This window comes from Cherax quadricarinatus, chromosome 32 (genome assembly GCF_038502225.1).
Source record: "Cherax quadricarinatus isolate ZL_2023a chromosome 32, ASM3850222v1, whole genome shotgun sequence".
Taxonomy (NCBI): Eukaryota; Metazoa; Arthropoda; class Malacostraca; order Decapoda; family Parastacidae; genus Cherax; species Cherax quadricarinatus.
In genome coordinates this window covers 36301455-36314928 of record NC_091323.1, presented here as the reverse complement: position 1 = coordinate 36314928, position 13474 = coordinate 36301455, and the positions used below count along the sequence as shown (strand labels likewise).

The following is a 13474-nucleotide window of genomic DNA, read 5'->3' as shown; positions in this document are numbered from 1 at the left end:
ACCTCGGACTTACGATGGCCTCTCTGTCCAGTATTTATACCTAAATAATGTACAGTGGACCCTCGACATTCGATATTAATCTGTTCCTAAGAGCTCATCGAATGTCGAATATCGAAAGTCAAATTAATTTTCCCCGTAAGAAATAATGGAAATCAAATTAATCCGTGCAAGACACCCAAAAGTATGAAAAAAAAAAAATTTACCACATGAAATATTAAGTTTAATGCAATAGAATAATTACAATAACAACAATAACAATAGATTAATGACAATAGAATAATTGACACTTACCTTTAATGAAGATCTGGTGATGATGGATGGGATGGGAGGAGGGGAGTGTGTGGATGGTGTTAGTGTTCAGAAGGGAAATCCCCTTCCATTAGGACTTGAGGTATCAAGTCTTTTTCCGGGGTTACTTCCCTTCTTCTTTTAATGCCACTAGGACCAGCTTGAGAGTCTTAAATTCACTCACATTACTGGCCTTAAATTCACTCACATCACCACCACATTACCAAATCATCATGCAACTGCCTAGCCTTTTCACAAGTGATTGCTTGAGAGATGCTGTCTCCTGCTATCTGTTTTTCATTTATCCACACCAATAACAGCCTCTCAACATCTTCTAACACTAGCAATCTGTTTCGAAAACAAAGTTGCACGTTTTGCAACAACAGCTTCCTTGATTGCCGCTTTCCTGCTCACTGTAGTAGAGATGGTTGATTGGGGTTTACTATACAACCTGGCCAGCTCCAACACACGCATTCCACTTTCGTACTTTGCAATTATCTCTTTCTTCATTTCAATAGTCATTAGCGCCTTTTTTCTCGAAGGGTTGGCACTGGAAGCTTTCTTGGGGCCCATGGTTACTTGTTTTGCAGAAACAAGCACCAAAAAGTGATAATATGGAATGTACCAAATGTATCCTTAGATGCACGCACACTGGCTGGCTTGTAAACACTGGCACACACAGGGCAGTTCAGGCCACACGTGGACACGTCTCGTATGAATCGTATCAAATGTCGGGTTTTCCATCGAATGTCGAGGCGAAATTTTTGCGTTAAAATGCATCGAATGTCGATGCCATCGAATGTCGGGGGTCCACTGTATATTTAGGTATAAATACTACCATTATAGGATGCTCCTTGCTTAGCGACGAATTCATTTAGGAACTGAACTCCGTCATTAAGTGAGGAGAAGCTGTAATTGAAAATTGTTGTATTAACGAAACACTGTAAAGCAGGGTGGGGCCTGCCTGTACTGGTAGTGTCCTGCCCTCTTTCCCTGACCTGAACTTGACACTCACCACTCTTCTCTGACTGAATTTATAACTTCCTCCTCTTTTCTTTTTTGGATTAATATTGGTCTAGAACAGACTGAAACATCTAGTTTTATTTTCATTATATGGTTTATTTATGAATTGCTCAAGCCACAGTTTTATGACTGTTTCATTACTGAAGTTTTTTTCTTTTACAGTATGCATTAGTAAGCCTACTGTTTGAAATGCATGCTGCTGATTTAATTATTTTGAACTGTTATAGAATGTGGATTATATATATTTTTGTAATCATTAGCTAGTTCTCTCTATTCTCTAACTCTTTCTGTATTTTAATATGTTTATTCATTGTACTTAATTTTCACCTTGGTTTCATAATTATTCTTTATAAGGTTTAATGTCTTACCTTAAACAAGGAGTATCTGTGTCCTGTTTTATCTTCCAAGTTAGTGTGAAATGAAAAGAAATGTCTTAAGATAAGTTTTCAGAAGTCTTACCCTTGGTGTACTTTGTGAGTTAATGGCAATGAATATATTGTATATTAGACACTTTCCATGTCAATTAAACAGCATATGGATTTTATAATATTGTGTAACTCAGTGCTCTGTTGGTTCTTTGCCAGATGTGCTCTTCAAGTAGTGCTAGGTACGGTACTTCATGTTTATGGCAGTCATATTTCGGCATAATTTATTTAGGAAAAAATAGAAATGTGGCATAGTCATAGGAATAACAGTTTGTATAAACAGTCCTGTGAAGGTAGTTGCTTAAATTTCCCTGATTTTTGTTCCTGAAAATGCATTGCATATATACAGTGGACCCCCGCATAGCGACTTTAATCCGTGCAAGAGGGCTGATTGTTATGCGAAATGTTCGGTATGCGAATGAATTTTCCCCATAAGAAATAATGGAAATCAAATTAATCCGTGCAAGACACCCAAAAGTATGAAAAAAAAAATTTTACCACATGAAATATACATTTTCCTACACACAAAGAGAAGGATACATGCACAATAGTAGAGTAGGACATGCACAATATATATTGTGCATGTACTACTCTACTAAATGAAGAATAAATGACACTTACCTTTATTGAAGATGCAGCAATGACTGATGAGACACTGTGTCCTGGGAGTGCCTTTTCCTCCTGAGTACTGTAGGTCCTGTTTGGCATTTTCTTCCAGAACAGGCCTTATCACACTGTGTATGCCACTACGATTCTTAAATCTCTCAAACCAACCTTTGCTGGCTTTAAATTCACCAATATGAGCACTAGTTCCAGGCATTTTTCCCTGTTCACCTGGGTGTTAGTCGACTGGTGTGGGTTGCATCCTGGGAGACGAGATTAAGGACCCCAATGGAAATAAGTTAGACAGTCTTCGATGACACTGACTTTTTTGGGTTATCCTGGGTGGCAAATCCTCTGGGGTTAATTGTTTCTTGGTATTCTCAATAAGCCACACCAACAACGGTGCTACAGCAGCAGCAGCAGCTGACGGTGGTACAGCAGCAACAGACGATGCTACAGCAGCAACAGACGATGCTACAGCAGCAGCAGACGATGCTACAGCAGCAGCAGACGATGCTACAGCAGCAGCAGACGATGCTACAGCAGCAGCAGCAGCTGACGGTGGTACAACAACAGCAGCAGCTGACAGTGCAGCAGCAGCTGACAGTGCAGCAGCAGCTGACGGTGGTACAGCAGCAGCTGTACCACCAATAGTAGCGATGGTTGATTGGGGTTTATTATACAACCTGGCCAGCTCGGAGACACGCACTCCACTTTCATACTTATCAATGATCTTTTTCTTCATCTCTGTAGTAATTCTCACCCTTATTGCTGTAGGGTTGGCACTAGAAGCTTTCTTGGGGTCCATGGTCACTTATTTTCCAGAAAAAATCACCAAAAACACTGTAATAATATGAAATGTTCTGATTGTATGCTTGGATGTTACCGCGGAGGCTGGCTGGTAAACAATGCCACCGGCGGAACATGTGAGCGTGGCTCAGGCCGCACATTGGACACGTCTCGGACGAAGGGCGGTGAGCGGGTTTTTGGGCGGTATGCGAGGCAAAATGTTTGCGAAAAAAGCGAGCGGTATGCGGATTGTACGGTATGCAATGCGTGTGGTATGCGGGGGTCCACTGTACTGTGTACTTATTTTTTTCCTTCTGTGCTACTGATAATATTTCTTATTGTTTTCTTGTGCGAGTATTTTTCACTTAAATTTTTTTCTTTTAAGTACAATAGAAGGAATTCACTTAATTCTATAAAAAATTGCCTTTAATTCAATACATAGTGTAAATATTGTAATGGCTAATTTATTACAGACGTAACTCTTAAACTATCACCTTGATCTGTGGCTTTGTGGGGAACTATTTATTATATATATAATCTTTGGCCTTGTTAGAACTATGATGTAATATTGGTAGAAAACTGTTTTACAGTACTAAATAAAATAATGAAAGTCACTTGAAGGGAGGCGCCATAATGCTAGTGAAGGCCTTTGGATTAGAGGAATTAGTTAACTGTACTTTCTTGATTCTAATCTGATTTTCTCATTGCTCAAGTATGATGACCTTTATAGGTTTAGAGGCTCCTCATAAATATCATAACAGAGAAAGTGATACTAGTAGTGAAATATATAGCATATGTTTTGGTTTTCCAAACACATTAAAGTGACTAAATAACAAAAAAAGGCACAGTACCATGACTGGAACGATACACAGTGCAACTTTGTAAATGGTCCAAGTCGGACTGAAACGCCGTCGTAAGCTCCTCTTCTGTGTGCGGGTTATTTGTGTAACATTAAAGTGATGCATGAAAAAATGCAAATAAAACAGATTGCCCTATTTCTTTCATACTCTTGAGGAACATGTTGATCAAATGACACAGATGAAGGAAAGGTGAATGTGGTTTGTTCCAGAAGTGTATGATTAAGAATATTAGTGTGCTGTAATTTTACTGAAGCATCTTATTTAATATAACCTTCCTGAATGTAGGGCAACAATCCACATAACTCTAGACCTCCCTATATTAACTTCTGCTTGAGTATCTCAGGAATGCAGGATGAACAAAGGGAAATTTAACACCCAAATAAGCTAGAGAGATACGAGTATTTCTTCAATGTAAGACTGATAGAGTATAATAAGCTGAGTAATAACATAGTGGACGTAGACTCCATGCAAGGAGGTTCCAAGGAAAACTCAATAAACTGTAGATGATTTTGGTCTTTATTGCACAGGAAGTACATATCTTGAAATAGGCCTTAAAGAGGCAATTTTCTTGAGGAAAGATATGGCTGCTCCCCCCCCCCATCTGTTTTGTGATTTTTTTTATTAGTTCTGCCTGTATTTGGATGGCCTAAATCAAGACCAATTATTCTTGGTTATGTTTTATTATCCAAGACATAAGGTAAAACTTTTGGATTGAAAATGTTGACCAAGTGTTATATAGGAGAGGCCTAGAGGTATGATTAATGAACAGAGGAAAGGTTAATTTGGTGCCTGGAATGATAAGACACACGTGCAACTCTTGGGTATCTTTATTGAGGAAACAAAGATACCCAAGAGTAGCACGTGTCTTATTTATCAACGTGTCGGTTCTCTGAGCCATTCATCTACGTGCCTGGAATGACTATAATAATTTTGGACTGTTTTTAAATTGGAATTTGTTGATTATTATTATAATCAAAAAGAAGCGTTTGTTGAATACCATGTAAAATTGGCCAAATTAATAATTGTGTATCCTTATAGAATAGTTGAAGGTGCAGTTTCTTGCGCTCAGTCAATAGAAAGAAGGCGTACTAGCGATTTAGATAGGAATTGAGTTGAATTGAGCATCGGAATTTACTTAAAATAACTCATAGTGAGCAGAATTGCTGATGCTTAAATTACACCCAGACCACCAGCTTTGCACCTGCATAGTTCCGTAAGTTTTCCGTCAAATTTTGCATTTTTGGTGTCGTTACTATTCCTGATTTTTTTAAATTGTTACACTATTCGTTGGTCACAACAGTGAAGGGGGTTAATGGTTTGCATATAAACTGAAGGAAAATTGTAAAGCTGAGAGAAATGGCTTGTTATTATGCCTCATCCTAATCTCGGATGACCAGGAGGGAATTGATTACAATAATTTAGTGCAAATAAATTAATTGTAAGGTAAAATGGGACAAGAGAGAACGTAAGAATTATAGGGGGATAAGCTTACTGAGTATACCAGGTAAAGTTTATGGTAGACAAGTAGGATTGCAGATAAGCAGAAGGAATTTGGGAAGGATAAGGGATGTGTAGACCATGTTTTTGCATTGAAGTATATAAGTGAGATGTACTTAAAGGTTAAATGAGCTGTTTGTATTATTTATGGATTTAGAAAAGGCATATGATAAAATGGATAGGGGGGAGCCATGTGTGGCAGATGGATGGAGTAGGAGTTAATTTAATAACAGCAGTTAAGAGTTTTCATGCAGAGTGAAAGGCTCTGGTTAGGGTATGTAGGAGAGAGGGGAACTATTTCCCATTGAAAGTAGGAGTTTAACAGGGATGCATGGTGTCACCATGGTTGTTTAATATAATGGATGGGGTTTTAAAAAATAAATGCTAGGTTGTATAGAAGGGGTGCTGGATAGAGAGAGAGAGAGAGATTGGATCTGATGCAAAGTGGGAGTTGTCACGGTAGCTCTTTGCATCTGACACAATTCTTTTAGGGAATTCTGAAGGCAGATTGCCAAAGTTGGTGGATAAATTTGAGTTAAGTAAAAGAAGGAAATTAAAAGTGAACATATAAAAGAGGAAGGTGATGAGGGATAACAAACTCTAGACAGAGATAGAATGGTAGATTTGAGGGAGGGATATGGAAAAAGGGCATGTATTTGGATATTTGGGAGTGAAGATGTCAGCAGATAGGTCTGTGAAAGATAGTGAACCATAGAATAGGCGACGGGGGATTGAGAAGGTAGATGATTTATTGAAATATCTGCAAGACAGTGATTGTGTAAATGATGGTGCAAGAGTTTCTTTAATTTTTGGATCACCCTACCTCAGTGGGAGATGGCTGACATGTTGAAAAAAAATTATGTGGAAAGAAAAGTTTATCTATGTAGACAAAAAAAGGGGAATGTATCAGAGTATAGTGGTACCACATGTGAGGTGCGAGTTTTGAAAGCAGCAGTGAAAAGGAGGCTAGAGCCAGTGAAGATTTCCTGTTTAAGGGAATTTGAGGGTGACCAAGGGTATTATTCATAGCTGAGGAGGGGTTGTTGAGGTAGTTTGGGCATGTAGAGAGGATGGACATTGATAGGTTGATGAAAGGAGTGTATGAATCTGGGATGGAAGGTAAAAGGGAAGGGGTCATCCTGGGAATGGTTGTTGGAAGGGGAAGGGGGTAGATGAAGTCTTGAGTTTTAGGGGCTTTAGCATCCAGCAGGCTTTTGTGAGCTTGTCAGGAATGAATGGAGATAAGTGGTTTTTTAATGGATGTGCTGTTGAATTGAGAGCAGGGTAACTTTTATGAAGGGATTCAAGAAACAAGTTACTAGCAGTGCCTTAACTCTGGAGGAGGAAAGGTGATGGGAATGTTGTAGTCAGAAAGGTAATCTGTGATGTTAGCACACTTCTAGAAAGATGATGATTGAGTTTTCATCTTTGGGTCACTCTGCTTTAGTGGAATATGGCCATTGTGTTTAAAAAAAAATTGACTATTGCTGGAATACCTTGCTTGAAAAATTGGATCTTCAAGAATGTAGGTACAGATTAAGATTCATGAAAGGCACTATTGTGTGTTTGCAGATTGTACCTAATTATCTTATGTTTAATATAGGATCTTTAAGAGAATAGGACACTGGTTAACAAATTGATAGTACAGTACTAGTATAAAAAATGATTAACAGGATTGCTTTCTTGGGAATTTAATGGAGTTTTACTTGAAGATTGCACTGGCATATAATTGTAGTCTTGTAAATTATAGAGGATTAATGATATAATCTCTAGTTATAAACAAATTTAAAATAACATATTGAAGGTACTTCTTGTTTTCAGAGTTTGCATCCAGTCTAGGAGTGCAGTAATAAACAAGTGTAATTAGCTGATGTTCCAAACAGTTCCTGAGACAACCAGCAGATTTGACTGCCATTAAAAATTAAAATTTGGGTAAGGAATGGTGTAGTTGCTCGTTGCAGCTACCTTCAACCAGCGGATATAACTGCCAGTGTTATTAAGGGTGATTACCGTTTATGTAAAAATCAATGACAGCAAGATAGGATATAAGGGAGCCTTAATTTAGCCTAAAATTTTAATATTGGACATCACAATAGTATCTAAACAATCAGAAACATGTATGTATATATAAATATTTGTATATGTAAATATATTCATATATTGATGTGTGGAAATTGTAATTTAATGTCATTTAAGTTTTATACTTATATTAAATTAATTTCTTGCTTTTCTTAACTTGTATGTTACATATTTATAGTAGACTTAGCTAGTGAAAACACTAGTTAGTGGTGGTGCTACTTTGCAAGAGTAGTTAGGAAGGCTGGCTGTGTGTTTACAGCATTCGGTGATTTATTATACAAAGTTTGTTTTTATATTAATGACAAGATTTCTGATTTATCATTATATAAATAAGCATTTATAATGTAAAGGGATAATGAGGTAAGGTGTCATAAGTGAGCAGCTATATTTTTCTTCTGTTTAACTGGCAATGGAAGTACCTTGCAGTTTCCTTTCTAAAGTGTAATACTAATCTTGAGCTGGCATTACTAATACCAGTTTTTCTTTTAACACTCTGGCCATATTCCACTGAGCTACGGTGACTGTCACTTACTAAATCACTTTCCAGAAAGGTGCCTATATTGCAATCCAGATGATCAGATAACCCTCCAAACTGCAATAGCCCCATCCATTCTTTAGAGTGCAGTCACTACTTTACACCTCCAGGACTCAGGTCCAGCCTACTGGTTTCTGCTGAATCACTTCATAAATGTTACCTTGCTCACACTCCAACAGCACATTAAATCACATAAACCGCTTGACCACTCCAATCTAACATGTTCACACGAGCTTGTTTCATGTCCAAGCCCCTAGCATTCGCAACCACTTTGACCCCCTCCCTCCATCCTCTCCTTCGATGACCTCTGCCCCTCCTTCCCTCCACCCCAAATTTATACACAATCCTAGTCGTTCTGTACATATTTAATGTATGTGTACTGTATACTTTTTTTTTCTTTTTAACTATAGCCATCTACCAAGGCAGGATGACCTAAATCCATTCAACTGCTGTCTTTCCATAAGTATGCTGACAACACAATCATTGTACCCTCTGTTAATCTTCAGTGTACACTGCCCTTTCCACCACTACCAGGACTCTAAGTCCAGTGAACCAGCTTCCCTGAATCCTTTCATAAAAGCTACCTTGCTCTCACACCAACACATCTGTTAAAATCAACTTGTCCCCATTCATTCCTGTTTAACATGCTCAGACTAGTCTGCTGGATGGTAAAGCCCATAAATCTCAAAGCCTCTTATCCTCTCCCTCCAACCATTCCTGGGATGACTCCTACTTCCTTCACTTCAGATTTATATACCTTTGTCAACCTATCTTCATCCTCCGTACATACCCACCCTTTGAATTATACTTTTAGTGATCCCACATTGCCTTTTAATTTCTATGCTCTGAATTCTTTGTATGATATTCACACCACACATTGCTCTCAATCATGACATTTCTGCCCGTAAGCGATCTCATTGCAGCTTTCAAAACCCGTGCCTCACCCATGTATGTGTTGGTATCACCGTACTCTGGTACCTTCCTTTTTTTTTATGCCCTAAAATAAAACTTCTTTCCAGAGATACTTCAACAACACTCAAATTCTTTCTCCCCTCATCTGTTCTATGGGTCACTTCATCTTTTATAGATAAATCTGCTAACATGTTCACTCCCAGATAACTAAAATCTTTCTTCATGCTCTCTCCCTCGAATTTGATATTCAGTCTATCACCTTAATCTTTTCTACATTCGCTTTTAATTTCCTCTTACATACCTTCCCAAATTTATCAACAAACCTTTGTAACTTCAGATATATGGTTTGAGTTTCTAAAAAAAATTACTTTTATCAAGGCAGACTTTGAAATTGTTTATTTTTTACAGTTTATTGCCTACAGACTGGAATCATTTGTTAGACATGCTTTAATTTATTGATGTATATTATAGCATTTGAATATTGAAATTCTGTCCAGATTGTCCCTTCAAGGAAGGTGTGTAGGTGCCAGCTAGGGGCTCTTGATTCAAGGAACTGAACTCCTTCTCTCTCTTGGACTGAACCTGAATGCCTCCCATTCCCTAGGCACTCTGACCCCCTACAAGTTTAGAATTTCCTTGGCTTTAATTATATAAAAATCTGTCCAGATAGAAACAAAAACAAAGGACTGTTTATTCAATGAAAATTCTCTTTTAAGAATACATTTAAATTGGAGAAAGTGAAGTGGCAAGAATTAAATTGTAAGGAATGATAACTGATGGTTTTGTTTTGGAAACACCTACCACAGATATCACCCATTTCTACCTCAAATGAATAGTTGTTTTATGAACTAAGATTGAGCCTCTTGTTTTCTAATGCTCTCTGTATAAGTGTAGCTTTATGGATATGGAAGGAAGAAAATATTGAATATGGTTGTCCTAGTGAATTAAGGTTACATCTGTTTTAACATTTAGCACTGTGTGCTTTAGAATGCGAAATAAAAGGAATTTGTATGTCTTTTTATAGCTATAACCCTTTATGAAGGAAATAACACGTTACACTTAACCCTTTCAGGGTTTCGGACGTACTAGTACGGCTTACGCACCAGGGTTTTTGACGTACTAGTACGCCTAAATTCTAGCGCCCTCAGATCTAGTGAGAGAAAGCTGGTAGGCCTACATATGAAAGAATGGGTCTATGTGGTCAGTGTGCGCAGTATAAAAGAAATCCTGCAACACACAGTGCGTAATGAGAAAAAAAAAACTGACCGTGTTTTTGGATATAACAGCGACTTTGCACTGTATTTTCGTGTGGTATTTATTGTTGTATTCTAGTTTTCCTGGTCTCATTTTATAGAATGGAAGACATATTACAGAAATTGAGATGATTTTGACAAGTTTTACAGTGAAAAGTACCTTGAAATTGAGCTCAAAGTAGCAGAAATGTTCGATTTTTACCAAAGTTCAAAAGTAAACAAATCATGCTAAGCGTCCAATACACGTCAACTGGTGAGTCTAATATTCTTTCACAAGTGCGCCGATATTATTTATACCATTTCTACACTAATGCAGTAGTCTGCATAACAGTAAATCTTCTATTTTTTGTGAGAATAAAAATTCAAAGTGGAAAGCAAAAGAATGGAAGAGGGGCGTGGGGACGTGACTTATGAACAGAGGAACTGTTATTTTAGTGCCAGGAATGTCCTTCTTGTTTATTCTGGACCCTATTTGCAAATTGGCATCTTTTGAAATTTGTGTGAAATTGGCAAAATTGCTAAATTCTGACCACTGTATTGGATAGTTGGTATTGGTAAATGGGTGGTTTCTTGTACTCATTCGATAGAAAAAATGGAGTTCTAGCGAAATAGTTATGATTTTTGTCGACTAGTACACTGGAATTGGCCGAAAATGGGGCTCAAAGTGGTCAAAATTGCCGATGCGTAAACATCGTCGAGGCCGCTAACTTCGCGAGAGCATAATTCCATAAGTTTTCCATCGAATTTCATACTTTTGGTGTCATTATGATCAGGAAAAGATTCTCTATCTTTTCTAAGTTTTTTTTTTTTTTTTTGAAATTTGGGGGACCCTGAGAACAAGTCTCTGAGAGGGCCTGTGAACTCTGAAAGGGGTTAAAAAATGTTTATGGTTAACCAGTGATGATCAGCCATTTGGAGTGCTCTTATGTAGTGGTGGAATATTATGGTCTTTGTTTATGCTTTAGGTTGCAATGGATGGAATTTTCCTTCTCATGTTAGGTCCTTCAGTGAGTGTCTTTTGAAAGTTTGTGATGAACACCAAGGAATGAGCTAGCTTTCCCTTCCTCTGATCAAATTTAATTATTCTGCTCTCCCATTCCCACCAAGTTGTATGATCCTTTTAGGTTTGTCGCCTATGACTGCTTCTCGCTCTCTTTTTCTCGATCACTTCCAGTCACATGCTCGTGCCGTTGCTGTTTATACAGACGGTTCTAAATCTTCCAATGGTGTTGGGTTTGCAGCAGTATTCCCTGATGATGATGATGTCCGAGGTCATTGTTAGGCTCGGCTAGTATTTTTACTGCCGAGTTGTATGCCATCCTCATAACACTTCTTCGTATTACGTATATGTCTCCTTTGATGTTTGTGATAATTTCAGAGTCCCTCAGTGCTTTACAAGCCATTGAACAATTTGATTCCTCTCATCCATTAGTCATTCATATTCGACTTTGGTTGCGCCATGTGGCTAAGAAAAATAAAGATGTCGTTTTCTCTTGGGTCCCCAGACACGTTGATGCGCAGGGCAATGAACAAGCGGATGCTGCTGCGCAGTCAGCAGAGCACGAGCTACTGGTTTCCTATATAGTCATCTCAGCCCATCTTCACAGCTGTTGGCAACAACAGTGGTTGGGCATGCACCATAATAAATTGCACTCTTTTAAACCGCTTTTAGGTTTGTGGCCATCTTCTGTACTAGAGAGACTGTGCTCTCCCAGCTCCGCATTGGCCATACTTGCCTTACCCATGGTTATCTCGTGGAACGACATTCTGTTCCTCTCGTGAGGTTTGTCGGGTCCCTATTTCGGTTCTTCACTTTCTTGTAGATTGCCCAGTTTACCAACGAGCTCACAGGATTTACCTCCAATGACGCTGCCGCTCTTACCTTATCTTCCCTTCATGCAGATGGCCCTACCTTTGACTTACAATCATTTTTTGATTGTTAGCAACTGCTTTACTGTACGAACTTTGACACACAGCCCTTAACGTCCCTTCCAGCCCTTCTCTCCCCTCACCTCTGATCCTCTCTCCACCTAGCTGTTTATAGCCTCAGCACTATTTTCTGCAGTGCAGCACTGTGACCTATGTTGGTTTAGCGCTTTTTGATTATAATAATTTTAGGTGTCTTTCCCATTAATATGATGTGCTGTCTCGATGCATGGGCATATTTGCATGTGCATTATTATTATTATTATAATCAAAAAGAAGCGCTAAGCCACAAGGGCTATACAGCGCTGCAGGGTAGGGAAGGAAGCGAGGGTATTGGGTGGCAGAAGGGAGGAGGGGTGATCAGTAGGTTACAGAAAACAGCGGGGCAGGGGATAGTACGGGGGTAGAGGGTAGCAAGAGATTGAAGTAGAAAGGGCTGAAGGTATCAGAATTTGTGAAGTAAGTCGGTTGTTGTCAAAAAGTCAATGAGAGAGTCCGGATGAAAGGTGGGTCCATCAGTGAGAAGGGAAGGTAAAGAGAGAGCAGCGGAGCGAAGATGACGATGGAGGTAAATTCTGCGTGCTCGTTGATGAAGTGGGCAGTCCAACAGAATGTGGCTGACTGATAATGGAGCCTGGCAATTCTCACAGAGAGGAGCAGGGCGCCTCTCCATGAGATATCCATGAGTAAGACGAGTATGGCCAATGCGAAGACGGGAGAGAGTAGTCTCCCAACCTCGACACTGGTGATAACAAGACGGCCAGTAACCTATACTCGGTTTAATAGATTGAAGTTTGTTGCCGAGCATAGTAGAGCAACGTTGTTGCCAACGGGTGTGAAGGTGGGAAGATATTGCAGCAAAATAGTCCGTAAATGGAATACCTCTATATGAAACTGATAGGTCATGTACTGCTGACCGCGCAGCAGTGTCTGCCTGTTCATTGCCCTGTACGTCAACATGACCAGGGACCCAACAAAAAACAATATCTTTATGCTTGGTAAAGATGCGGCGTAGCCAAAGTTGGATACGGAGGACTAAGGGGCGAGGCATATCAAATTTCTGTATAGCCTGTAAAGCACTAAGGGAGTCTGAGACAACCACAAATGATGACACAGGCATAGATGCAATACAGATAAGTGCTGCAAGGATGGCATACAATTCAGCAGTAAAAATACTAGCCGAAGATAGTAAATGCCCTCGTACGACGCTGTCCGGAAACACTGCTGCAAATCCTACACCGTCAGAAGACTTAGGGCCATCTGTGTACACAGCAATGGCATGAG

General features: G+C 39.1%; 1 protein-coding gene across 2 annotated transcripts in view; it reads left to right on the top strand.

Moving 5' to 3' along the window:
- Ak2 (Adenylate kinase 2) overlaps window positions 1-8306 on the top strand; it is a 39212-nt gene extending 30906 nt beyond the window's left edge. The window contains exon 7 of one of the 2 annotated variants that reach the window (XM_070090711.1): window positions 7307-8306. Coding sequence is in view for 1 of the 2 variants with exons in the window: in XM_070090710.1 (XP_069946811.1) it covers window positions 7307-7335 (29 nt within the window). In the remaining variant the exon portion in view is untranslated. The remainder of the gene's footprint in view (window positions 1-7306) is intronic. The other variant, XM_070090710.1, reaches the window with a different exon arrangement.
- Window positions 8307-13474: the final 5168 nt, after the last annotated feature.